General features: G+C 38.2%; 1 protein-coding gene across 12 annotated transcripts in view; it reads left to right on the top strand.

Moving 5' to 3' along the window:
* The window catches only part of LOC308551978 (zinc finger X-chromosomal protein-like), a 61052-nt gene that overhangs the window by 17462 nt on the left and 17703 nt on the right, over window positions 1-25887 (top strand). For 9 of the 12 annotated variants that reach the window (XM_081126912.1, XM_081126916.1, XM_081126909.1 and 6 more), the window contains 2 exons: window positions 16592-16685; window positions 22790-23359. In XM_081126912.1, coding sequence (XP_080983038.1) covers window positions 16625-16685; window positions 22790-23359 — 631 coding nt within the window. In that variant the 5' untranslated portion in view covers window positions 16592-16624. The remainder of the gene's footprint in view (window positions 1-16591; window positions 16686-22789; window positions 23360-25887) is intronic. The other 3 variants (XM_081126910.1, XM_081126920.1, XM_081126918.1) reach the window with 1 other exon arrangement.

Raw genomic sequence — 25887 nt, 5'->3', positions numbered from 1 at the left:
GATTGGACCACTTATTCCATTTACATTTAAGGTTTACTATTGATAGATAACTTTTTTCACTTTTTTTTAATTTTTAAATTTTAGTTTTGTTTAAAATATTACAGATGTCCCTTTATCTCCACAGCGACCCGTCTCACCCCATCCCATCCCATCCCCCTCCCCAGTCCCTCTCCCCACCTTTGTCCGTGTCTTTGGGTTGTGCATATACATACGCATATAAATTCTTTGGTTACTCTCTCCTCCTCCACCCACCCGCCCTCCTCCATCCCTCTGACATTTGTCAGTCTGATCTATGCTTCCATGTCATTGAATCTATTCTGTTCTTCAGCTTATTAAGTTCTTTAGATTCCACGTATAAGGGAGATCAAGCGATGTTTGTCTTTTTCTGCCTGGCTTATTTCACCTAGCATAATTTTCTCCAGGTCCATCCATACTGTCCCAAAGGGTATGAGATTCTGCTTCTTTACAGCTGCGTAGTATTCCATGGTGTATATATCCCATAGCTTTTTTATCCACTCATCTATTGATGGGCACTTAGGCTGTTTCCAGATCTTGGTTATTGTAAACTGTGCTGCTATGATCATCGGAGTACATATATTCTTTCTGATTAATGTTTCAGGATTCTTAGGATACATTCCTAGGAGTGGAATCACTGGGTCAAAAGGCAACTCCATTTTTAATTTTTTGAGGAACCTCCATACTGTTTTCCATAGTGGTTGCACCAGTCTGCAGTCCTACCAGCAGTGTACTACTAGGGTTCTCCTTTCTCTATATCCTCACCAGCAGGAGTTGTTTATTGATTTGTTGATGGCAGCCATTCTGACAGGTGTGAAGTGATACCTCATTGTGGTTTTAATTTGCATCTCTCTGATGATTAGTGAGTTTGAGCATTTTCTCATGTGTCTCTTGGCCATCTGTATGTCCTCTTTGGAGAAGTGTCTATTCAGGTCCTTTGCCCATTTCTTAATTGGGTTGTTTGTCTTCCTCTTGCTGAGTGCTATGAGTTCTTTGTACACTTTGGAAATTAGCCCCTTATCAGATACATCCTTGGCAAATATGTTTTCCCAGACCGTGGGGTTCCTTTGTATTTTGAGGCTGTTTTCTTTTGCCGTGCAGAAGCTTTTTAGTTTGATGTAGTCCCATATGTTTATTTTTTCTTTTGTTTCTCTTGCCCTAGGAGATGTATCAGTGAAAACACCACTTCGTGGGATGTCTGTGACTCTCCTGCCTATGTTTTCTTCAAGGATTTTTATGGTTTTGTGATTTACATTTAAGTCTTCTATCCATTTTGAGTTTATTTTTGTGTATGGTGAAAGTTGGTGGTCTAGTTTCATTCTTTTGCATGTATCTGTCCAATTTTCCCAGCATCACTTATTGAAGAGATGGTCTTTACTCTATTGGATACTCTCTCCTCCTTTGTCAAATATTAACTGACCATAATTGCATGAGTCTATTCCTGGCGTCTCTGTTCTGTTCCATTGATCTATATGCCTGTTGTTGTACCAGTACCAGGTCGTTTTGATTACAATGGCTTTGGAATACAGTTTGAAATCAGGTAATGTGATCCCTCCCACTCTGTTCTTTTTTCTCAAGATGGCTGTAGCTATTCGGGGTCTTTTTTGGTTCCATATAAATTTTCGAAATGTTTGTTCTAGGTCTGTGAAATATGCTGTTGGTGTTTTAATAGGAATTGCATTGAATTTATAAATTGCTTTGGGTAGTATGGACATTTTAATGATATTATTTCTTCCAGTCCATGAGCATGGTATATTTTTCCACTTGTTTAAATCTTCCTCTATTTCCTTTTTCAGTGTCACGTAGTTTTACAAATACAGGTATTTTACATCCTTGGTTAAGTTTATACCTAGGTATCTTGTTTTTTGAGTTGCAATGGTAAATGCTATTTTCTTTTAGTTTTTCTCTCTGAAAGTTCATTATTGGTGTATAAGAATGTCATTGATTTCTGGATGTTGATTTTGTGTCCTGCTACCTGGCCAAATTCGTTTATCAAATCTAGTAGTACTTTGATGGAGTCTTTCTGGTTTTCACGATAAGATCATGTCATTGCAAATAATGACAGTTTTACTTCTTCCTTTCCAATTTGGATATCTTTTATGTTTTCTTCCTGTCTGATGCTATGTTCAGTACTTTGTTGAATAAGAGTGGTGAAAGTGGACATCTCTGCCTTGTTCCTGTTTTTTATGGAAATGGCTTTAGTTTTTGCCCATTGAGTATGTTAGCTGTCATATATCGCCTTTATTATGTTGAGGTATGAACCCTCTGTTCCCACTTTGCTGAGAGCTTATATCAGAAATGGGTGCTGGATTTTGTCGAATGCTTTTTCTACGTCTGTTGATACGATCATACGATTTTTGTCTTTCATTTTGTTTGTATAATGTGTCACATTTATTGATTTGCCAATGTTGTACCAGCCTTGTATGCCCGGAATAAATCCCACTTAGTTATGCCGTATGATCTTTTTAATGTATTGCTGGATCTGGTTTGCAGTATTTTAGTGAGGATTTTAGTATCTATGTTCATCGGGGATATTGGCCTGTAATTTTCTTTCTTTGTAGTATTGTTATCTGGTTTTGGTATTAGGATGATGCTGGCCTCATAAAAAGTTTGGGAGTTTCCCTCCTCTTGAATTTTCTGGAGTAGTTTGAATAGAATAGGTGTTAATTCTTTTTTGAATGTTTGGTCAATCTCGCCTGTAAATCCATCTGGTCCAGGACTTTTGTTTGCTGGGGTTTTTTTTATTACTGCTTTGATTTCATTAGTTGTTATTGGCCTATTCAGGTTTTCTGCCTCTTCTTGATTCAGCTTTGGAAGGTTGTATGCTTCTAGGAATTTGTCCATTTCCCCCATGTTGTCCAATTTGTTGGCATATAGTTGCTCATAATATTTTCTTACAATCTTTTGTATTTCTGTTGGGTCAGTTGTTATCTTGCCTCTTTTATTTCTGATTTTATTTATTTGGGTCCTCTCTGTTTGTTTCTCAGTGAGTCTGGCTAAAGTTGAATCAATCTTATTTACCTTTTCAAAGCACCAGCTCTTGGTTTCATTTATTTTTTGTATTGTGTTTTTAGTCTCTGTGTCATTAGTTTCTGCTCTGATCTTTCTTATTTCCTTCCTTGTACTTCCTCGGGACTTTTCTTGCTATTGTTGTTCTAGTTCTTTTAGTTGCTGTGTTAGGTGGTTCATTAGATCTTTTTCTTATTTCTTGAGATGGGCGTGTAATGCTATGAATTTTCCTCTCAGGACTGTTTTGCTGTGTCCCATAGATTTTGGGTTGTTGTCTGTTCATTTTTGTTACTTTCCGTGAAGTGTTTGATTTCTTCCTTGATCTGTTTGGTAACCTGTTCATTGTATCCATACTACTTAGCCTCCATGTGTTTGAATATTTTTGAGTTTTATTATAGTGGTTGATTTGTAGTTTCATGGAATTGTGATCCGAGAAGATGCTTGATATGATTTCAGCCTTATATTTGCAGAGACTTGACTTGTGCCCTGCCATGTGGTCTGTTTTAAAGAATGTTCCGTTTCAACTTGAGAAGATTGTGTATTCTGCTCCTTTGTGATGAAATGTTCTGTAAATGTCAGTTAAATTCATTAGGTCTAGCGAGTCATTTAAGGTCTGTGTTTCCCTGTTGATTTTTTGTCTTCATCTTTCCAATGTTGACAGTGGGGTGTTAAAGTCCCCCACTGATGATTTTGTTGCTGTCAATCTCCCCCTTAAATTCTCCCAAGAAATTTTTTATATATTTAGGTGCTCCTGTATTGGGTGCATAAATGTTTATAAGGGTTATTTCCTCCTGTTGGATTGATCCCTTTAATATTATGTAGTGACCATCTTTGTCTCTTGTTACGGTGTTTATTTTGAAGTCTATTTTGTCAGAAAGAAAAATTGCTACTCTAGCTTACTTTTCCTTTCCATTTTGATGGCATATTTTACTCCATCCCTTCACTTTTAGCCTGTGTGAGTCTTTTGCTCTCATGTGTGTCTCTTGTAGACAGCACATATTTGGGTCCTGTTTTCTTATCCTTTCAGCTACCCTGTGTCTTTTTATTGGACCATTTATTCCGTTTACATTTAAGGTTACTATTGATATAAACTTATATAGTGCCATTTTCCCTCTTTATGCTGATGTACCTTTCTCTCACTATTCGTTCTTTTTCTTAAAGCAGTCCTTTAGCATTTCTTGCAGTGCTGGTTTGGTGGTTCTGAACTCCTTTAACCGTTTTTTGTCTGGGAAGCTCTTTATTTCACCTTAAATTTTGAATGATAGCCTTGCTGGTTAAAGTCATCTTGGTTGCATGTTATCCTTTTCATTACTTTGAGAACTTCATGCCACTCCCTTCTGGCCTGAAGAGTTTCTGTTGAGAAATCAGCTGTCTGCCTTATGGGGCTTCCTGTGTAGGTCACTGCTTATGTCTCTCTTGCAGTCCTTAATATTTTCTCTTTGCCTTTGATATTTGCCACTTTAATTATGATGTGTCTTGGAGTGGGTCTCTTTGGGTCCCTCTTTTTTGGGACCCTTTGTGGTTCCTGAACTTGGGTGGCTTTCTCCTTCGCCAGTGTAGGGAAGTTTTCTATCATCATTTCCTCCACCAAGTTTTCTATGCCTTGCTTTCTTTCCTCCTCTTCTGGCACTCCTATAATGTGAATATTGTTTTGCTCAATGTTGTCCCAAAGCTTCCTTAGACTGTCCTCATACTTTTTAAGTGTTTTTTCTTTTTGCTGCTCTGATTGAGTAATTTTTTTCTGCCTTATCTTCTCAGTTACTTATTCTATCCTCTGCTTTTAATAAGTTACTTATTCTATCCTCTGCTGATTGAGTCTGCTTTTAATTCCTTCCACTGCATTCCTGATATCAGATACTGCATTCTTTATCTCTTTCTGAGTTTTGTTTATGGTATGTATCTCTTTTTTCATGGTTTCACTAAGGTCCTCGAAGTCATCTAGTGTTTTCTTAAGTTCCTTGAACAGCGTCATAATCAATACTCTGAACTCTGTTTCTGATAACTTGCTTGACTCCATCTCACCAAAGTCTTTTTCTTGTGATTTTTCCTTTTCTTTAATTTAGGGGTTGTTTTTTTGTCTCCCTGTTTTGGTAGTTCTTAGTGTTTGTATCTGTATATTAGATGTATTTGCTGTCTCCCAGTCGTGTGGGATGGGATTTTGTCTTGTGGGTCCAGTGGAGCCCAAAGGTGTGTTTTCCTTATAGTTATAAGCTCTTTGCTCTAGGCGTGTTCCTCTTGTGGGTGTCCCTTTTGTGGTTTCTTTATGTTCTCCTGTTGTGGTTGGGTGTGGGTTGTCATTGATCAGTCCTTGGGAAGACCCTCTTCTCAGGTTGGCTGTGTCTCAGCCCCAATCTCGTCGTGTAAGCTATTGTACGGGTGCTAGTAAGGCAGGACAATACACAATTAAATTTCCAGGAAACAAGAGGTATCTTACAAAATATACTGACAGTCACAATGAAAACAACCAACGTGAAAATAGAACTGGGAGAGTGAAAGGAGAACACACACACATAAAAATTCTTAAAAATAAGAAAGAGAGAAAGAAAAGTAACGCTTAGAAACTGAGAATGTATATTGTTTTTAATAGTGGTGAAAATTTAGAAAATAATAAGAATCTAAATTTTTAAAAATAGAGAAACTCCTGGGAGATAACAGAATCAGAGAAAAGATTCTGAAAGAACCAGCAAAAAATTAAGGGTGAGAATAGGAATAGGTTAATAGTTGAAAATGAGAAAACAAAAATTCAATAAAGAGAATAAAAGAAACTAACAATCGAACAAAAAGACTGGAAGACAGAAGGGAGGATAACAAAAGAATGAAGGGAAAAAAACGAAAAAAGAAAAAGAAAAAAAAGTTACGCCAATGGATCGAGAGGAGAGAGAGATATAGGTCAGGCAGGGAGGGAGTCCGCTAAGAAATTTGGTGGAAACTGTAGAGGAAAGCAGTAAACTTGGTTATAATGATAAAGTCCCAGTTATTAAGCAGGGGTATCAAAAAAGTCTTGATAGCAGAAGCAAGGACAAAATAAAACAAGCTTAAAAACAAGCTAAGCAAGACAAAATTTTTTTTATAAAAAAGAAAAAGATTTAGTTAAAAAATGTGTTTAAAAAAATGTAAAAAAATTATTATAAAATTTAAAAAAGAGAAAAACAGATTTTCTCCCCTTTGTCTTCTTCCTAAGGAAAAAGAAAAAAACCAAAGACACACACACAAAAGAAACAAATAAAAAACAAAACCAGACCAAACAAACAAACAAAACAGAAGGAAAAATACAATGAGTTGAATCTCTTCTTGACAGCTTATGTTGTCTGAGGCTTGCAGTTCCCAAACAATAGTCCCTGAGAGTCTTATTCTTTTAATGTCCTTCCGTGAGCTGCTCTCCCTTCCCCGACAGGAGTGTGCCCTGCAGGTGTCTCTGGGGCTTCAGAGCTGGTCCTGCCCCTTTCCTTTTGGGGGCAGTGTTCCTGGCTGCAGGAGAGGTAGGCGGGCTCCGCCCATCCCTGCTCAGCTCTGCTTGGCTGGTTGCACCAGGCCCTCCTGGTAGTCTACTGTGTATACCCCAATTGCAGCCTCTGCTGGTGTGTCTGCGCAGTGCATGCTGGGGAGGTGGGAGCCAGTTCCACAATCAAACTCAGAAACGCACAAGCAACACACAGGCAGAAAGTCTGCCCCTCAAAGTCACGCTGCCGGCTCTCCAAGATACCCAGCAGAAGGGGACCCAAAGTCAGCTCCACGCAGCTCCCTGCACCGCTGGTCTCAGCAAAGCTAGGGCAGCTTCACGCCCCAGCCACTATGGTGCCCCTCAGGGCTTGTCACAGATCCTGGCCTCTCCACAGTGGGAGCTCAGGGCGGGATGGCACCCTCAGGGCTGGTCGAAGATCCCAGCCTCTCCGCTCGAGGAGCTCAGGTCCGGGAGGGCTTCTCTCCTCCCCTGCACCACGCAGATTCAGTGCTTTCTGGGACTCAGCACATGGAGGCAGAGGGAGGTCCCCCTGTGCAGCTGTTCAGCACAGTCCTCTGGTTCCTTAACACTCTGGTCCCTCACACTTTGGGACAGCCTTCCCTATGGTCGACGCCGGTTGAAGCGTCCACTAGAGGCTTTGTTTCCTAGTAAGGCACCATCCCCTCCTCTTGGACTCACTGCTTCCCTGGGTCCCTCTGCCCTTTGCGTGGGGCGCTGCTTCCCCTCTCTTCGCTCCGGGTGTGAGATCCCCGCTTTTGGATGCCAGTCCACACTCCCGAGGGGAGGGAGTTTTGCAGCCTCCAAGCCTCTGGACTCGGAGCCCAGCACAGGCTTCAGGGGGTCTGCCCTTTCCTACGCCCCCCCCCCCCCCACCGGACTCCGTGATGTTTCTTCAGTGCTCCCCACTCGCACTCGGTCTGCTCAGTTAAGTTTCTCTGGTTTTTCCAAGCTGGATAGGTAGGACTTTAGGAATAAATTGAGTCCGTGGCTGAGAGCGGGGATGCTCTGTTGCTTCTCATAGTTCTGCTACCTTCCCCTCACTGGAAGTTTCTTATGTTCAGTATATACTTATTTTATGCCATTTTCCCCTTTCGTGCTGATGTACCATTCTCTCATTATTCTTTCTTTTTCTTAAAGCAGTCCTTTTAGCATTTCTTGCAATGGTGGTTTCATGTTACTGAATTCCTTTTGCCTTTTTTTGTCTGGGAAGCTATTTCACCTCCAAGTTTAAATGATTGCTTTGCTGGTTAAAGCTATCTTGGTGGCAAGTTCTTCCTTTTCATTACTTTGAGAAGTTCATCCCATTCTCTTTTGGCCTGTAGAGTTTCTGTTGAGAAACCTATCAGCCTTATGGGGTCTCCCTTGTAGATGACTGCTTGTCTTTCTCTTGCAGCCCTTAATATTGTGTCTTTGTCTTTTACATTTGCCAGCTTAATTATGATGTGTCTTGGAAATGGGTCTCTTTGGGTCCCTTTTGTTTAGAACCCTTTGTGCTTCCTGAACTTGAGTTGCTTTCTCCCTTCCCAGTTTATCGCAGTTTTCTGTCATTTCCTCCACCAAGTTCTCTATCCCTTGCTCTCTTTCCTCCCCCTCTGTTTCTACTATAATGCGAATTTTATTTCGCTTCATGTTGTCCCAAGCTCCCTTAGATTGCCCCTGTGCTTTTTAAGTATTTTTTCTTTTTGCTGCTCTGTTTTTTTCTGCCTTATCTTCTGTCCTCTGCTTCATTGAGCCTGCTTTTAATTCCAGCGTAATCTTGATATCAGATATAGTATTCTTCATTTGTGCCTATTCTTATTTATGATGTCTCTTTTTTCATGTTTTCACTAAGTTCCTTGACTGTACCTTTAAGTGTCTAATTGTTCTCATTAATTTCCCTGAGCATTTTTATAACCATTACTCTGAACTCTACTGCTTCTAACTTGCTTAACTCCATCTCATCAAGGTTTTTTTCTGGTGAGTTTTCCTTTCCTTTAAATTGGGAGTTCTTTGTCTCCCCATTTTGGTTGCTCTTAGTGTTTGTATCTGTATATTAGGTATATTTGCTGTCTCCCAGTCTTTGGGGTGGGATTTTGTAGTGTGTGTCCAGTGGAATGCAGAGGTGTGTTTTCCTTATACTTCCGTGCTCTTTGCTCTAGGTGTGTCCCTTTTGTGTGTCTTTGAGCACTCCTGTTGTGATTGGGTGATTGGGTCTAGATTGTTGTTGATCCGTCCTTTAGAGGACTCTCTTCTCAGGTTGGCTAACTGTGTCTCTGAGCCTCCACCACATTGTGTGAGCTGTTTTACATTCTGGCAAGGCTGGACAGTATATAACTAAACTTCCAGGAAGCAAGGGGTATCTTATAAAATATCTTGACAGTCACAGTGAAAACAACTCAAGTGGAAATAGAACTGGGAGAGTGAAGAGTGAACACAAAAGCTAAAGTACAAAAAACCCCCACAAAAAAACAAAAAAAATGAGAAAGAGAAAAAGCGAGAGAGAGAGAAATATATTGTTATAGTAACAAAAGTTTTTAAAAAATAATAAACTAAACTAAAATGTCCAAAAAAGGGACACTACTGGGAGATAAAATGGGCAAAGAAGAGATTCTGAAAGAACGGCCAACAAAAAATTAAGGGAGAGAATAGGAATAGGATAATAGTTGAAAATGAAAAAATAGAAATATAATAAAGAGACTAACAGGAACTAACAATGAAAAAGACAGTAAGAAGAGAAAAATGAAAGAAGAAAAAAAAAATTATGCCAGTGGATTGAGGGGGAAGAGAGAGAGTTAAAGCAAGGACGGGGAGGGAGTCCATTAAGAGACATGGGGGAAACTATTGAGAAACGCAGCAGACTTACTGGTTGTAATGATAATGTCCCAGCAATTAAGCATAGAATATCAAGAAAATCTTGATAGTAGAACAAAAAATAAAAAAGGAAAAAACAAAACAAAACCCTAAAAATAAAAAGCAAGCTAAGCAAAACAAAATTCTTTTTAAAAAATAAGAATAGCCCAGCTGGGTGTGGCTCAGTGGTTGAGCGTTGACCTAGGATCAAGATGATTTGGGTTTGATTCCCGGTCAGGGCACGTGCCCAGGTTGCGGGCTTGAGGCAGCCGATCAATGACTCTCTCAGACTCTCTCATCATTCATGTTTCTGTCTATCTCTCCATCTCCTTTCCTCTCTCTGAAATCAATAAAGATAAGTTTAAAAAATAAAAAATAAAAACAAGAAAATTTAGAAATTAAAAAAATTACAATATTTAAAAAGAAATTTTTTTTGTTTTTCCTAAGGAAAAAAAAAGTCAATCAGGTGGGTTTCTTCTGGGTTTCTTATGTTGTCTGTGGCTTGTAGTTTTGTATGCTGATTTTAATTTTCCTGGGAGGTGCTTACGTATTAGCCAGGGTGAGAAGCTGTCTAGGTTTGACTCTGGTGTTCTTAGGTAGTTGGCTGATCTGAGGCTCTCTGTGGACCACCTCCTCTTGTCAGCTATTTTGCAGCCTTGTGGTGCAGGAGAGCTAGTGCAGCTCAGGATATCACTTCCTTCCTTAGAGGTTTCACTGTCAAGCACTCACTGCGAGGGAGTTAGTCTCTGCTTCTCAGCCAACTCCTCAGTCTCTATCCTATCCTCCAATTCTAGTTCCACATACAATGGCCTGCTGCAGTTTCAGATTCACTTCAGTCTGTTGCCTTTTCTGTGTGGGCAGTTTCAACAGCCTGGGCTTAGTGGGTTCGATTTAAAAACATTCCAATGAGCAACTTGCCTGCCCAGCCCCCAGCAGGGGTTTTAAGTTTTTCTTCCTGTTCCCAAATAATAGTCCCTGAGAGTCGTATTCTTGTAATTTCCTCCTGTGAGCTGTTCTCCCTTCCCCCTCAGGATTATGCCCTGTGGGAGATATCTGTGGCTTCAGTGAGCTGAACCAGGCCCCTTCTTGTTAAGGGTAGTGCTCCTAACCTGTAGGTGAGGTAGGCATGCTCTGCCCCTTGTTTCCCAGATCTGGTTGGCTGGTTGCACGGGGTTTCAAATACTTTCCTATGCAGACACAAATCCCAGCTTTCATTGGTCTGTCCCCCTAGGGCAAGCCAGGAAGATGAAAGCCATTTTAGCAATCAAAAACTCAAAAATGCACAAAGAAACACACAAGCAGACAATCTGCCCTGCAAGGTCCTGCTGTCCCTGCGCCATGGCACCCAGCAGGAGGGGACACCAAGTCAGCCCTGCTCCGATGATCTCAGAAAAGCTGGGGTGGCGCCATTGTTGCCACCACAGCACCCCTCAGGGCAAGTCAGAAATCCTGGAATCTCCCCAAGAGAGTTCACGTGGCTGAAGGAAAACTTACTCCTACATGTATCTCTAGTCTGTCTCTGGTGATGGGAGGGTTCTTTTCCCCTTCTCCACGCCAGACAGATTAAATGTTTTCTGGGGCTCAATACAGTGCCTTACAGGAAAGCAGAGGTTCCTGTAAGCAGAGGTTCTACTCGGGTGCCACAGACTTTGGGACTGCCTTTCCTATGGTCAGCACCCTGTGCAAAAGACGCCTGTCGCAGCTGCCTTTAGAAGTTTGTTTCACTGGGAAGCCATGGTCCCCTCTTCTCAGGCACACTGTTCCCTGGCTCCCTCTGCTCTCTGTGTGGGGCACACCTTCCCTTCTCCTCAGTTCAGGGTTTGAGATCCCCACTTTTGGATGCCAGTCCACACTCCCAAGGGGAAGGAACTTTGTAGCCTCTAAGCCTTGGGTCTCAGAGCCCAGCATAGGCTTCAGGGGGGACTCCCCCTTTCTACATCCTTCCTACCTTAACAGACTCTGTGATGTTTCTTTAGCGCTCTCTACTCAAAATATGTCCACTCAAGTATATTTTTCAGGTTTTTCCAAGCTGGTTACACAGTATGTTAAGAGTAAATCGAGCCCTCCGTGGTTGGGAGCAAGGGTGCTCTGCTTCTCACAGTTACGCCATCTTCTGAGAAAGACCACTCTCTTATCTTCTCCCCTGGGCAGTGATGGAGGAAAAAGGGGTGGGGAGAAGTTTAAGCTTGGGTTAAATCCTCCCAAGCTCTGCTTCAGAGATCCATAGGTGAGAGAACTGCACAGACACTATCTTTCCTTCTCTCCCCCGAGATGCCTGTGGGAAGAGGCCTTCCAATGATTATATTTTGGTGAGTATCATGGAAAACCTGTTGGTACAAGCTCACAGTATGTGTTCCAAAATTGTTACTGTTTCCAGATTTGGAGAGTGTGACCTTCTCACACAGGGAGGTTTTAGCCCGAGAACCCTCACGTGTGTGTGTCCACAGGAATTTGGGTGGCTGGGGGACCTACGGGAGCCGGGCAGCCCTGGTAGAATGGGACTGAGGGATGGGACAGAGAGGTGCAGGAGGGCCAGGGTGTGAGGGCAAGTGGAATGAGGAAGGCGCAGAGCGAGTTGTGCAGGTATGCCAGCCTGGCTCCTCTGACCAGCTTGCCTCTCCGTGTGCCTGTCTTCAGCTTTTATTTGGACAGCTTTACTGGTGTGGTATTCCTGGTTGGCACTGTTTTTCTTTCAGCACTTTGTGTCTCTCCTATATTGCAGTTTCTGCTGAGAAATCTGCTGAGAGCCTGATGGTCGGTTCCCCTTGTATATGAGAATTTTTTTTCTTTTGCTGCTTTTGAAATTCTTTTTCTTTAATTTTGATAATTTTATTATAATGAGTCTGGAAAAGATTGTTTTGGGTTTAAATTTTTTGGAGATTTATGATTCATAAACTTGGCTGTCTAAATCTTCATAGTTTTGGGAAGTTCTCAGCCATTATTTCTTTAAGTAAGCTTTCTGCCCCTTCCTCTATCTCGTTTCTTTTTGTGACTCCAATGATGTTTAGATTGTTCTCCCCCTTTTCTTCTTAATTTTTCTTAATCCGTCCCTGAGGATATGTTTTCATTGAAATTAAATCAAAGGACCTGTTTCTGCTTCATAGTTGATTTTACTTGTTGTGGTTTGTTATTGAAACTTGTATTGCATTGTTAAAATTGTATTTCTTGTATTCTTTAGCTCCAGAATTTTGTTTGCTGCTGCTTTATGATCTTTTCTTTGTTTTAAACGTCTCATTTTGTTCATGTTTTGTTTTCCTGATTTCATTGAATTGTCTTTGTGTTGTCGGTAACTTACTAATCTTCCTTTAAACAACTACTTCATATTTATGGCAAATTACAGAATCTCCATTTCTTTAGGGTCCTTTACTAGGAAATTGTGTTCTTTTGCTGATGTCATTTGCCCTTGATTTTTCATTTTCTTTGAAGTCTTATGTTGTTGTCTTCACATTTGAAGAATCAGTTATCTTCTAGTCTTTACTTTTTGGCTTCTGGAGAGAAATGTTTCCTGTCAGCCCTGCTAGGGATTCTGATTTCTCAGACCTTCATATCTGTTATGCCTGTTCCACATATCTTACTCCCGCTTTGGGGGAATTCTTAAAATGGCATGTCTTCTTTCAATTCTGCAGAGCTAGACTGGGCCTGCCTCATGTTTGCTTTCCTAGGGCAGTGCTTAATGCTCAAGTTTGTGTGGTTTCACCCAATCCCAGAGTCAGTCCTGCTGTCAGCAGTGCACCCATGGAATAAGCCATGGGGGGGTGTGCCTGAGTAAGCCATATGGAGCACTGGGGGTGGCCATTGACCAGCTGGGGTGATTATAGGTTAGGCATCCCCAGCAGCAGTGGGTGGGTTTCCTGATGGAGTCAAGCAGCAGTTAATAGGGTTACATCCAATTGATGTCATCCAAGAAATCAGGCTACTGTTACCTGTCCCCTTTTTCTGTACACTTGGTATTTTGGATGGGGTAAAAAAAAAGACTGCCTCTTTGACAGTGTTCTGCGTATATGGGGAAGCTGGAAGATCACTGATAGTCTCATTTTTCCCATGGGAGAAATCACAACCAAGAAGGCTCTCTTGGCATAGCTGTGTCTAGGGCAGGGAGGAGTGATGTGAATAAAGTAAAATTATTCCTCTTTACCTATAATGTGTCCAGTCTCGGGGTTTTTTCTTTTCTGCTTAACAAGTGCTGGAACTTCTCCACTGGACTCTTGGACTTCCACAATGCTAGAATCTGTGGGTGATAGTCTCAGTCCTTTTAAAAAGCTAAGAAGGTTGGTTTTTTGGGGGGGGGGGGGTAGGGAATTTGAAGAAACCTTAAATGACAGATGACTTTTTTTCTATTCTTAGTTGGGTTAATTTTATGTTTCATTTATTTACTTATTTATTCAAAATAGTATTTTAAAGAGTTAAAAGAAATATAAAGCCAGAGTTTTGGGGGGATGAAGTACTGACACCTTATTTAGAGCAAGTACGCTTTCCATTTTCTTGTGGTTGAAAAAAATATTAATCATCATGGTAATACTGGTCATCAAACAAGTGCTCTTTATTTGAAGTATTTTGAACAATGTAAAATATACTATTTTTTTTTTAAGATTTAAAAAAAAATATATCTTTATTGATTTCAGAGAGAGGAAGGGAGAGGGAGAGAGAGAGAGAAACATCAATGATGAGAGAGTCATTGATCAGTTGCCTCCTGCACCTCCCCCCCCCTCCGATTGGGGATCAAGCCTGCAACCCGGGCATGTGTCCTGACCGGGAATCGAACCCCGATCACCTGGATCCTAGGTTGACGCTCAACTGCTGAGCCACACCCGTCTGGTCTATACTATTTCTTGAAAGTGGATATGTCTCAGGTGATACGTAGTAAAGCCATTTCTTTATGATATAAATTACAATTGAGTTTCTCATTTGCGTATTTCCGTAAGTATTATAAAGTTTCATATCTGTACATTAAGGCATAAGTAATCATGGCATACGCTAAAAAATATAAGGAAAGAAAGAAAAAGTGCTATAGAAATTCAGATGTGGGAGGGATTGTTTCTAGCATTTTCTTTTTGTGTGTGCATAGGGGAAGGAGAGATGTAGGGGATAAATCAAAGATGATACAGAAGAAGACACCCAGGTAGAAAAAACCCATACAGAGTTTTAATCTTATGGAAACAATGGGTATTTTTGTTTTGCTTAAGAGAGACACAGAAACATTAGATTGGGGTAAGAGAGGCAGTGAAGAGGAGAAGATGAGTAAAGGGAAATGATGAGAATAATGTAAAGGTAGTTAGGACCAGATCTTATAGGATTGTAGGCCAAGAGCATGAATTTTATTTGGTATCATCAGGGAACCACTAAAACATTTTAAAAATTTTATTTTATTTAAAAATTTTTTTTAATCCTCACCCGTGGATATTTTTTCTGTTGCTTTTCGGGTTAGGAGGTAGAGAGGAGAGAGAGAGAAACCTCCATATGAGAGAGAGACATTGATTGGTTGCCTTCCACATATGCCCCGATTGGGGACAGGGATGGGGACGGGGATTGAGCCTGCAACATGTCGCCTTGGCTAGAACAGGACCTGGGACCTTCTTCGCAGGCTAACTCTCTAACCACTGAGCCAGACCGGTTAGGGCAACATTTTGAACTGAGGTCTGACATTTAGTATATGTGCTGCCGAAGCGAGCACAAGAGGTCCGACATTTAAATCATGTTTTAGAAATACACTCATTTGTTGCATGTGGTAAAATGTACTGGAGGTTTGTTTTAATTAGCTATGGTAAAATATCAGATACAAAAATGATTATCAGTGAATGAAGATAAACTGTAGAGGAGAAAAAGGAGAGAGGCAACCATTTCAATGAAGGGCACCTAGGGGAAAGACCAGGGTTGGTAAAAAGGCAAAGGAGGAGAGGGGAAATAGCACGGCCCATAGCCCAGCAGGAAAGGATGGGCAGGCTGGGGCATGTATGCTAAATTTAGAATTAGGATATAGCTATAGGAGATGTACCTAGTTGTTTGGTACCTAGCCCCTGGGATATTTTAGGGTTGGGGGGGATGTTAACTTGGACATAAGTTTGCTGGGAATGGGGACTCTGGTTTGTTTATCAAAGAAGTACTCACAGAGGAAGACATTCTATCTATAGAATTTAGATAGCCCCTCTGGGAGGGGCTGTGTCTTCAGGATCAAGGCCCCAAATCAGGAGCATGTACAATGTGGAGAGTAAGAAAATATACTCAGTATGCTGCATTACTTGAAGATTTAACAAGAACACATTTGAGTATTGTCAGCAAAAATGATAAACATTTAAGATTCTGAATCTAATAGCACTGTTGAAATATAATTAAAAAGTGAGAAAGTAGATGAAAAGCCAATTAGGAAGTTTGTTTGGTACTTATAACATGAGTCAGTCATGGATTTTTGCTCCCTCTGTCTACTCACACGCTTTTTAGGCATATACTTGGGTTTTTGTATTCTTTGGATTTTAACCTTTTTTTTTTTAAAACTACTGTTTCTTCTGTTACTCTTAGCCATATTTGGTAAATAACCTTCAGTGGTCATGGGCATTATTATATTTTTATCCACTGGGGGAGTGGAAGAGCACATCTGCATTTGCAGTTCTTGCTTAAGGTTTTAGGTATCTTATAGATGGGACTTTGATTTTATTGTGTTCATAGATGAATTTATTTTTTACCTTTTTATAGCTGGTACCAATTCAGCTGTGGCATGGAGAATATAAGTATACTTTGAGAATTATTTCTACAATTCGAAGGTCAGTTAAGAAAGGTCATTATAAACTGCAGAAATCTAAAAAGTATTTACCAGTGTTATGAATTTTTTGCCATTTTGTAATTTATTGCTAGGGAGATTGCAGACTACATTTACTAAAGGTGTTAAAGGTCAACCTCCAGGAGTCTTTGGGCTCATGACGGAAAGAACACAAGAGGGAGTGGGAGTCTTTTGGGGTGCAAAAAGTGTTCTTTATCTTAATCTTAATCTGAATGATGGTAATACAAATTTACATATATAAATTAAGCTAAATATTTCAGATTTATGTACTTTGTGTAAGTAGTACTATGATACAGCGATTAAACGAACCAAAAAATCCCATTGTCAACCTACTTCTTTAACTTCCATCTTATAATATAGCTGTCCATATGTCACTGGAAATCAGTATGTTCCCATTGATAGGTTTTGATGAATCAAGAAATTAGAGCATTTCAGAAATGTACATAATCAAATATTTTAAACATGTGACATAAAGTTAATGTTTGGTATGCTTTATTCCCTAGTATAGGAGCTGTGACTAATGAGAATCAAAGACCATGGATGAAGATGAAATCGAATTGCAGCCCCAAGAACCAAACTCATTTTTTGATGGAATAGGTATATCTATTTCTTGGATTGTTCTGCTTTCCACCTGCCAAATAAGGACTTGCTCATTAACAGCATGAATTGCGAGATCTTTTATTGTCTCATACTTACGTGTCTTTTTTTATCTTGTTAATATCTTATAGCCAAAATAATCATCAGTATCAAAATCTTAAGTTATCTTTCGTAATTTCATCTTCAGTTATACCACTAAGTCCAGAGAACATTAATAACATTACACTTTGAAAATGTTTTTTACTTAGTTCTGTTTGTATAAGTTTTCCATTATTGCCATAATACATTACCATGAATTTAGTAATCTAATACAACACGACACCAGTTTCTTACCTTATAGTTTTGTAGTTCAGAAGTCCAGATATAGTATGATTCAACTGAGTTCTATGTGTATAGTTTTACAGTCAGAATCAAGGTGTTGATTCTGTATTCCTTTTTGGAGCCTCTGAGGGAGAATCCTCATTTTAGACATTCAGATTTTTGACCAAACTTAATTCCTTGTGGCTGTAAAGTGGAGATTCTTACTTCGTTACTATTACAAGTGCCATTTTTTGCTTCTAGAGACTACCCATATTTCCTCTCTTGCTTTGCATGTGGTTCCCTGAGACAAAAGTGAGTAGAATCCTCATCTTTTGAATTTTTTGGACATTCCCTTCTATCACATCTTGACTCCAGCCAGAAGCTCACCCAAGATAATCTACCTATCTTACATCCATAACTTTAATCACATCTGCAGGGCCTTTTTGTTTGTTGGTGGTGTTTTTTAGCCCTTGCCCAAGGATACATTTCCATTGATTTTTACAGACAAGGAAATGGGGGAGAAAAAAACATTGAGAAAGAAACCTTAATCTGTTGCTTCCCATATGCGCGCCTACCAGGGATCAAACCTGAAATCCAGGCATGTGTCCTGACCTAGAATCAAACCCACTACTTTGCTGTAAGGGATGATGCTCCAACCCAGCCACCAGGCCAGGGCTGCAGATTTTTTTTTATTATGTTACCTAATGTTTAAGATCTAGGAATTAGGGTTTAGATATCTTTGAAGACCATTCTTTCTACCACTGTCTGCATCTGATGCCCAAGCATTTATGGCTTTCCCAAATGGAAAACCCATTCAGTTTCCTGAGGTTCTCAGATTGAACATCCAGAATTTTTATCTGAAATTAAGCAGCTCAAAAATTCCAGATATTTAAGTTTTGTGCTCTTACTACCCTGGTCTCTCGTTCATTAAATAAAATTCATGCACAAATCTTCATATGTGGACCTATTATAAAACCAAAGAAACATCTCCCAACAGAAATAGTAGGGCAGTTTTTGAATATCCTGGTTCAAACAGGATGAAAATGAAGGTCAAGTGGAGTCACTAGTCTAAAGAAACACTGAAAACCAGCCAGGAACATTTCATTATATTTCAGTCCTGAGAATAATCCTTTATGGTTCAGGGTTCCCCTCTGTAAGTCATCCTTGTTTTCTTTCATCTTAAGATAGCAAGTGTTTATAGCTGTGAAGTTTTTCTTTCCTTTTTTTTTTAAAATACATTTTTGATTTCAGAGAGAGGAAGGGAAGAGGGAGACAGAAACATCAATGATGAGAGTCATTGATCGGCTGCCTCCTTCATGCCCCCTACTGGGGTTTGAGCCTGCAGCCTGGGCATGTGCCCCGACTGGGAATTAAACCTTGACCTTTTGGTTCACAGTTTGACTCTCAACCACTGAGCTACACTGACTGGGTTATAGCTGTGTAGTTTTTTTTTTATTAAAAAATTTTTTTAAAACATATTTATTGATTTCAGAGAGAGGAAAGGAGGGGGAGAGAGAAAGATAGAAACATCAATGATGAGAGAGTTATTGATTGGCTGCCTCGAGCCCACAACCTGTGCATGTGCCCTGACCGGGAATTAACCCCGATCTCCGGGATCCTAGGTCAATGCTCAACTGGTGAGCCATGCCCGGCCGGGCTAGCTGTGTAGTTTTTATCAGCCTGCTCCCTGCCTCTAGAATCTAGGAGTCCAAAAGTATTCTTTGTATTGTACTCTCTCTGCCTTTTTCAGTGCAAGTTGGCATTTTTTCTGATAGTTTAAATTTTTAGAGAATTCTATGTATCTCCTGTATATGACATGAGAATGTACTTTATTAGACAGAGGCTTACATAGCTCAGAGATAATACCTCTCTTTCAGACTTCTGAGATGGCTGAGGGACAGTGCCCTTAAGCTCCTTTGAAGCACCCAAGTTTGATTGCCTAAGGCACTCTCTTAATGACCTAAAAGGACATCATATTTTGTTCTTTGAGAAATCTGGAAAAAGTTTTAGTGTCTCACATACTGCTTTTTCTCTAGAACATTTTTTCGCCTCACAAATCTTCCTAATTTTAACTTATCTTTCCCCCAACTGTATAGTCTGAGAACTTTATGGTTGTTAAATCCTGCTATTATTATTATTAATTATTATTATTATTATTATTATTATTATTATTATTGGGGTCTTTTTAAATTAGCTTTTTGTGAGTTTTTTTTGGATTTTACTTAAGCAGCAAGAAGAAACTGGGCCACATCTTCAGTGCTTTGCTAAAATCTCCTAGTTCATTGTTACACTTTATGCCTTCTGCATAAATACAGGATACAGTTTTGCTAAGACATCTGCCGCAACATAACAAGGATATTTTTTCCTTCAGTTTCTAATAACATGTTTCTAATTTGCTGTTAAGCCCTGACTAACATTGTTTTTAAAGACAAGATTTCTATTAACAGTCTGTATGGCAGTTTAGGTATTCTATTAAGTCCATGTAGGATATATCTACCTTGGTCATTTTTTCTGAGTTCTCACTGGCCTGAGTTAACATCCATATTTCTACTAGTGGTCTATTTAAGGGATTATCAGAGTCCAAAGCTACTTCACATTTTTAAGTAATCGTCCATCAGTACTCTCTTATACTCTATGGTATTCTATTCTGTGGTACCAAAATCTATATTCATTTCTATTACTGCACCAAAAATTAAACAAACTTAGCAGTTTAAAACAAGAGTTTATTGTCAGTTTGTATAGGTGAGAAAACTACCATGAGATAATGGGGCTATTTTCTGTGAATTTTATATGGCTGAATTCAAGGTGTCAGTAGGATGTTGTTCCTTTCTGGGACTCTAAGGATTAATCTGAGTCCAAGCTATTTCAGATAGTTGCTGAATTCACTTCATATTAGACCAAGATCCTCTTTTTCTTTTTGTCAGCTGCAGTTCTGGTCATTGTCCTTGTGCTCCTTCTCATGCTTTCCATGATTCCCCTTCCAGCAATAGTGAATTCAGTCTCTCTCAGACTTAAAATTGTGCTTCACCTCTGATGCCAGGTGGGGAAAGTTCTCTGCTTTAGGGGTTCATTTGATCAGATTAGGTTCACCCAGATTATCCAATATAATCACTTTATCTTAAGGTTCATAATGTTCCTAATACCTGCAAGTCCTCATGGCATAAGCCATATGTGACATATTCACAGTTCTAATGATTAGGGTATGGATACCTTTACAGGGTGGATATAGTGATGTGGATGGGTTAGTGAGTCTGCTTACCTTACAGCTCTTTATGCCAGTTCCTACTATTTGCACAAGCACTATCATCACATTCTTAATCCATAATATTAAGCTATTTTCCTTACTGTTAGTTTCTTTTATCTATCACACCAGTAGAATACTAATCCTAAAATAACACATGGATGTCATTTCTCTATTCTCCATTGTCCAGGAGATAAAAGTATAAACCCAAGGTCCTTCACTTTTTACAACCTTGTTTTTCAAAAGGCTTCCCACAGTTAGCTTTCTGTATCAGGCAAATGGGATATGGCCTCATTCCCTCAACTGCATAAGGGAAATTATATTTATAAACGTCTAACAATGGAAAAAAAGAATTATTCACAATTCCTTAATCCTACATACGTAATACCATAAAATGATTGTACTAGATTTTTATATGAAATTGCTATTACATAGGTAATCTTATAATTTTAAAATTTAATGATTTTATTCATTTAGTTTTATGTGATCATATTGCCACATACTAAAGCATAGTTACTAACTTTTACCAAGAAACATGAGGATTATCAGTATGCCTTCTAAATCCTGTGTTATGTGTATGTACTAGTGTATGTCTTGGGGATAGTCTCTTATTGACTCATGTTTGAATATAAGGGTAAATGCAGAGTTACTCTTTCTTCACTTGAACATAATGAAGTATAATTAATGTGCTTGACACAGTGTCTATAAATTCTTTCAAGAAAAACTCAAAATACTTATTTGCTTCATCTTGCCACAGATAAGCCTAGGTCATGGTTGAAGTAGTGCTAATGCTAAGTTATTTCATTTTTGCCCTGATCGTTAACACTTAATGATGTTTGTTCACCATTGAGCAAGTCAGTTAATCTGCCAAGGACTTTGTTTTTAAATGTCCTATTAATACTGAAACCTCTCATTATAGTTTTTCAGAACACTTCTCATACATTCCCATTTGATCATCACAACAGTCCAGTGAGGTATGCATGGCAGATATTACTGTCCTCAGTTTACTGACCAGGAAACAAACTCAGAGGTTAAATGACTTGCCCAAGGTCACAAAACAAATAACTGTCTAAACCCTTGTCAGATTTAGATTTTTTAAGTCAGTGCTCTTGTCATTAAATGCTTTCACATTTATGTAAGATAAACATTAAAAATGATCTATTTCTTGATGTGAATTATTATAGACATTGAAAACAAGTGATTATAAAGCATTTTGTAGTTCTAGAGAGGTAAAAGAAAACATTCTATATATAATTTAAGTGGGTATTAACTAACAGTAAAGATTTTCTGCTGTTTTTATTATTCTTTGACCCTTGTCATTTTTCCTTATTGAAGAATCTGTTTTTCTTTGATGGACCAGCCAGTGACACACAGTGATTGAGTTAGGCACCTGCTTAAACTCAGCTACTCTTGAGTCACAACCAGGAGCACTAATCAACTGAATAGCTTTTTAAGTGAGACTTCCATGTTTGCTTTTCTCTAGATCAGTAACCAAGATACCAGACTTGTTTTATCTTATGTTTTTTGGTAAGGCTTTCTTATTTTTGTTTCCACTTATGGCATTCATTCAGAGCAGTGTTTACAGAGTGCCATATGCTGTGCAAACAACCGTGTGATCTTAGTGAAGTCATTTAATCTCACTGGGCTGCTACTGATTCACCACTCTACCTTTATTCCTAGCTGAAGAGTGGACTAGAATAGGGTTTCTTATATTGTAAGGAACTGCCTGGGCAGTTAGAGTCTGGTAGGATGGAAGGAGGCTGGATGGAAGCAGAGTGTTCTATTCTGGTGAAGTTAGGGCATGCCCTGCTCCAACTAACTCCATCTTCCATCACTTTTTAGCAGCTGTACTTCTATTGTTTTATCCATAGAGGTCCTAACCACTTGCATTTCCTCTTTCTTCTTTAATTGTAGCCTTTTGTCCCTTTTTAAATTTGTCTCAATCCTTTTATATCCTAAATTCAGAGGATAACTTCTAAATTCCTTGTCATATTTATGCCCCAATCATTGTATAGCCCAAGGTCAGAGGGTAATTTCTAAATTTCCAGTCATAGATGGAGAATACTGGTATAATATACCAGAATAGAATGGTAAAATTATAAAGGCTGAAAGAAAAAAGAAGGAAAGAAGAATTCTAAGGGATGAAAAAAAGAAAACTCATGTGTTGAAGGAGTTTGGTAAAAAGGAAAATAAGTCAAATATGAAGGGAAATGGTTTAATAGTTTTTTTAAAATTTGTGTTACTTGTTTTATTCTTAAGATTTTATTCTAGTTGCCTGGGAACTTTCAATGTTCTAAAAATTTTTTTCATGAATAATTTTCTGTAACTGTTCTACATTTTTTAACCTCTCAATTGATTAGGGTTGAATAAAAAAACAGTTCTTGTGTTTAAAATTTCTATTTCTTTTATGAATCAAAAATAGACTCCCTTTTTCTTTAATCTATTTTAATGCTTGAGAAAATAGAGTATGGCCTATATTCCGGTGCAAATTAAACATTTACATCATTTTAGATAGTCATGCATGCCTACCTTAAATTTGTCATTTAATTTTTGTTTCTTTAAGGAACTGATGCTACACACATGGATGGTGATCAAATTGTTGTGGAAGTTCAAGAAACTGTTTTTGTTTCAGATGTTGTGGATTCAGATATAACTGTACATAACTTTGTTCCTGATGACCCAGACTCAGTTGTAATTCAAGATGTTATTGAGGATGTTGTAATTGAGGATGTTCAGTGCTCAGATATCTTAGAAGAACCAGATATATCTGAAAATGTCATCATTCCTGAGCAAGTGCTTTATTCAGATGTAACCGAAGAAGTTTCTTTAGCACATTGCACAGTCCCAGATGATGTTTTAGCTTCCGACATTACTTCAGCCTCAATGTCTATGCCAGAACACGTCTTGACAAGTGAATCTATACATGTGTCTGACATTGGACATATTGAACACGTTGTTCATGATAGTGTAGTAGAAGCAGAAATCGTGACTGATCCTCTGACAACTGATGTAGTTTCAGAAGAAGTATTGGTAGCAGATTGTGCCTCTGAAGCAGTCATAGATGCCAACGGGATCCCTGTGGACCAGCACGATGGTGATAAAAGCAACTGTGAGGACTACCTAATGATATCCTGTAAGTCTTGGGGTATAGCGGTTTAAGGTATTTCTAAAGGCTGTCTATATCACATCAGTGTTATTTTCATGACTTTATTAAGAGAAATCTTATAAGCCTATGAGCATTTTCATTTTAGTTTGTATCCTGTAAGATGAGCCATAATTAAGAAAAGTAAAATGGTATAAAGGAAAGAGTTATTACTATATAAAAATGGAGTAGATGATTTAGAAACATAAAAAAGAATAGAAATCATGAAAGATGTGATTAGGATGTTACCAAATCAGAATTGCCACTGAAACTTGAAAGGATTTCAGCTTGGTAAAAGATCTTTTGTCTTTATTATACAGTCAACTCTGTATTTACTGTCTTTCTTCCACAACAGTTTCTCTTTTCTTCAAAATAATAATTTAAAAAAAAAGTTCACTGTTGGCTTTGGAATTATATTATTTTAATACCTTCAAATAAAGTAGTTCTCTACAAGACCATAAACTATATAGGTGTATGATTGATTAGAAATTTAATATAATGGTTCTATACTGTGTTCACTGCTCCTTATAGCATGCTGGCTTTCCTGACTGTGTTGAGTTCTTTATCAGTTAGGTCAATTAGAATTTTGCTTAAGTAGGCAGGTGTCATAATACTTCTGTTAGTAAATCCCAATATGTGTCTCTGATCTTTCTAACAGCTATTTTTAGATATGCTCTCCACATTAATGAGGTTTCAGTTTGTTAATTGGTCCTATCATCTACCTCCTGGTTTAAATAACTTGATTATCCTAAATTACCAACTCATGGGACTACTAAGTTCTTTGCAATCAAGTTTTATAGTGTAGAGTTCAGATATTCTTATTAACACCAGAAAGAAATCTTTCCTCCTTGTGTTTTTGAACATAGCACAGCAAGGCTATTACAGACATTTTGTGGCAAAGAACAGGCTTTTATTTACCCCTTAATATGATCAAAGTATGTCATGTCCCAAATTGTGATCATGGTAATTTTCTGCATCCAGCTGAACTTACTTTATAACTGTCAAGAGCCTGATTGTGCTGACTTAATAAACATTCAATGAATTTCTTCTCTGTAAAACCTTGTTCTAGATAAAGTGTTTAGTATTACTAAACATAGTAATAATGTACAGTTTTTGACCTAGAGCTTATAACTTAGTTTGAAAGAAAAAGGGGTAGGGGTTGCATTTATTATAACTAGGATTTAATTTTAATATTATCTAATACATATAAAATGCAATTTTTAAGAATATGGCTTTGTTTAGAAATATTTGTTTTCTTGGTATCCTCTTGTTCTAGGAAAAAGTCACATTCATTCTCTAATTTAAAACTCTATTTGGGAAGGGGATGGGGGGGCGTTTATTTAGGGTTGGCAGGTAGACTTCATGTAGAGAAATTATGGCCTATCTAATTTATATATGATAGAGAAAATGGAGAAGCTGTTAGTGAGTTCATTTTAATGCTTTTCATAGCCTGAGAAATGGAAGTACCTCAGTTTCTATGGTATCTTTATTCAACATATATAGATTAAAGAATCATGTTTATTCTCTTTAGATATTTTAGTAATTTATTTGATCTATATGTATACCTAATAGTTTTTAGAGAGTCCATATTGGTAAATTTCTTCCCTTTAAAGATCTTACTTAAAATGATGATAAAAAGTTTATTTTTAAGTTGCTGTTGTAGTGTATCTGGACACAGATGTTTGCTGTTACAGCCTAACTGCTATATACAGAATTGATTATGTCTTTCTTGAGGACAGATTCTATTGCATCTTGTCCACTTAGGTATCTTTTTCATCAAACTAGACGTATTTGGTATGAAATATTTGTTGAATTAGCAAATATATTAACTTGATAACTGAAATTCTGTGGATATCATTCCTCCTCCTAACCAGTAGTTTAGGTGTTTTGTTCAGTTGACTTAGTTTCTAGTTAATTAGGGCTTTATTATGAATATATAATAAAAAGAGGTTCAGTGAATGAATAAATAAATGAAGCTGAAATTGTCATATCTGATACATGAACCCTGATATCAATATAATTTATGGTTTGTTGGCATAGAGATGGTAAAATGCATATTTTACAACTTTTATATGTTAAATATATTTACTTATTTCTCTATAGCTAATAATTCAGTATGTATGTATCTTACCATTGACGTTCCCTCCAGGTTTTTTGGGTGGGGAGGGTTGACTGGTAAACCACAATAAAATTTTGGATTTTCACAATAAATATAAACAAGGAAGAGTAAGTAAGGATATTTTAGCAAAGATATTTTGATCATTTTTTAAAACTTTGAGAAAATTTGGAGAAATTTTTGTTTATTAAAGGTTTTCTTCATGACTAAAAAGTATTTAGACTATATTGCAGTAGATACATAGTTTCACAGGGGATAATACATGGCAATAAAAGGAGATGGAAGTTACACTGTTAGAGTATAGGATAGAAACTGAATAGAAAAATAAAAATGTTGTCAAGGTAAAAAGCACTGTAGCAACAATAATGTAACTGACTATAATCCAAGGCCCTTTGGATCAGGC

This window comes from Miniopterus schreibersii (genome assembly GCF_964146895.1).
Source record: "Miniopterus schreibersii genome assembly, chromosome: Y".
Taxonomy (NCBI): Eukaryota; Metazoa; Chordata; class Mammalia; order Chiroptera; family Miniopteridae; genus Miniopterus; species Miniopterus schreibersii.
This window is presented reverse-complemented; position numbering and strand designations above follow the sequence as displayed.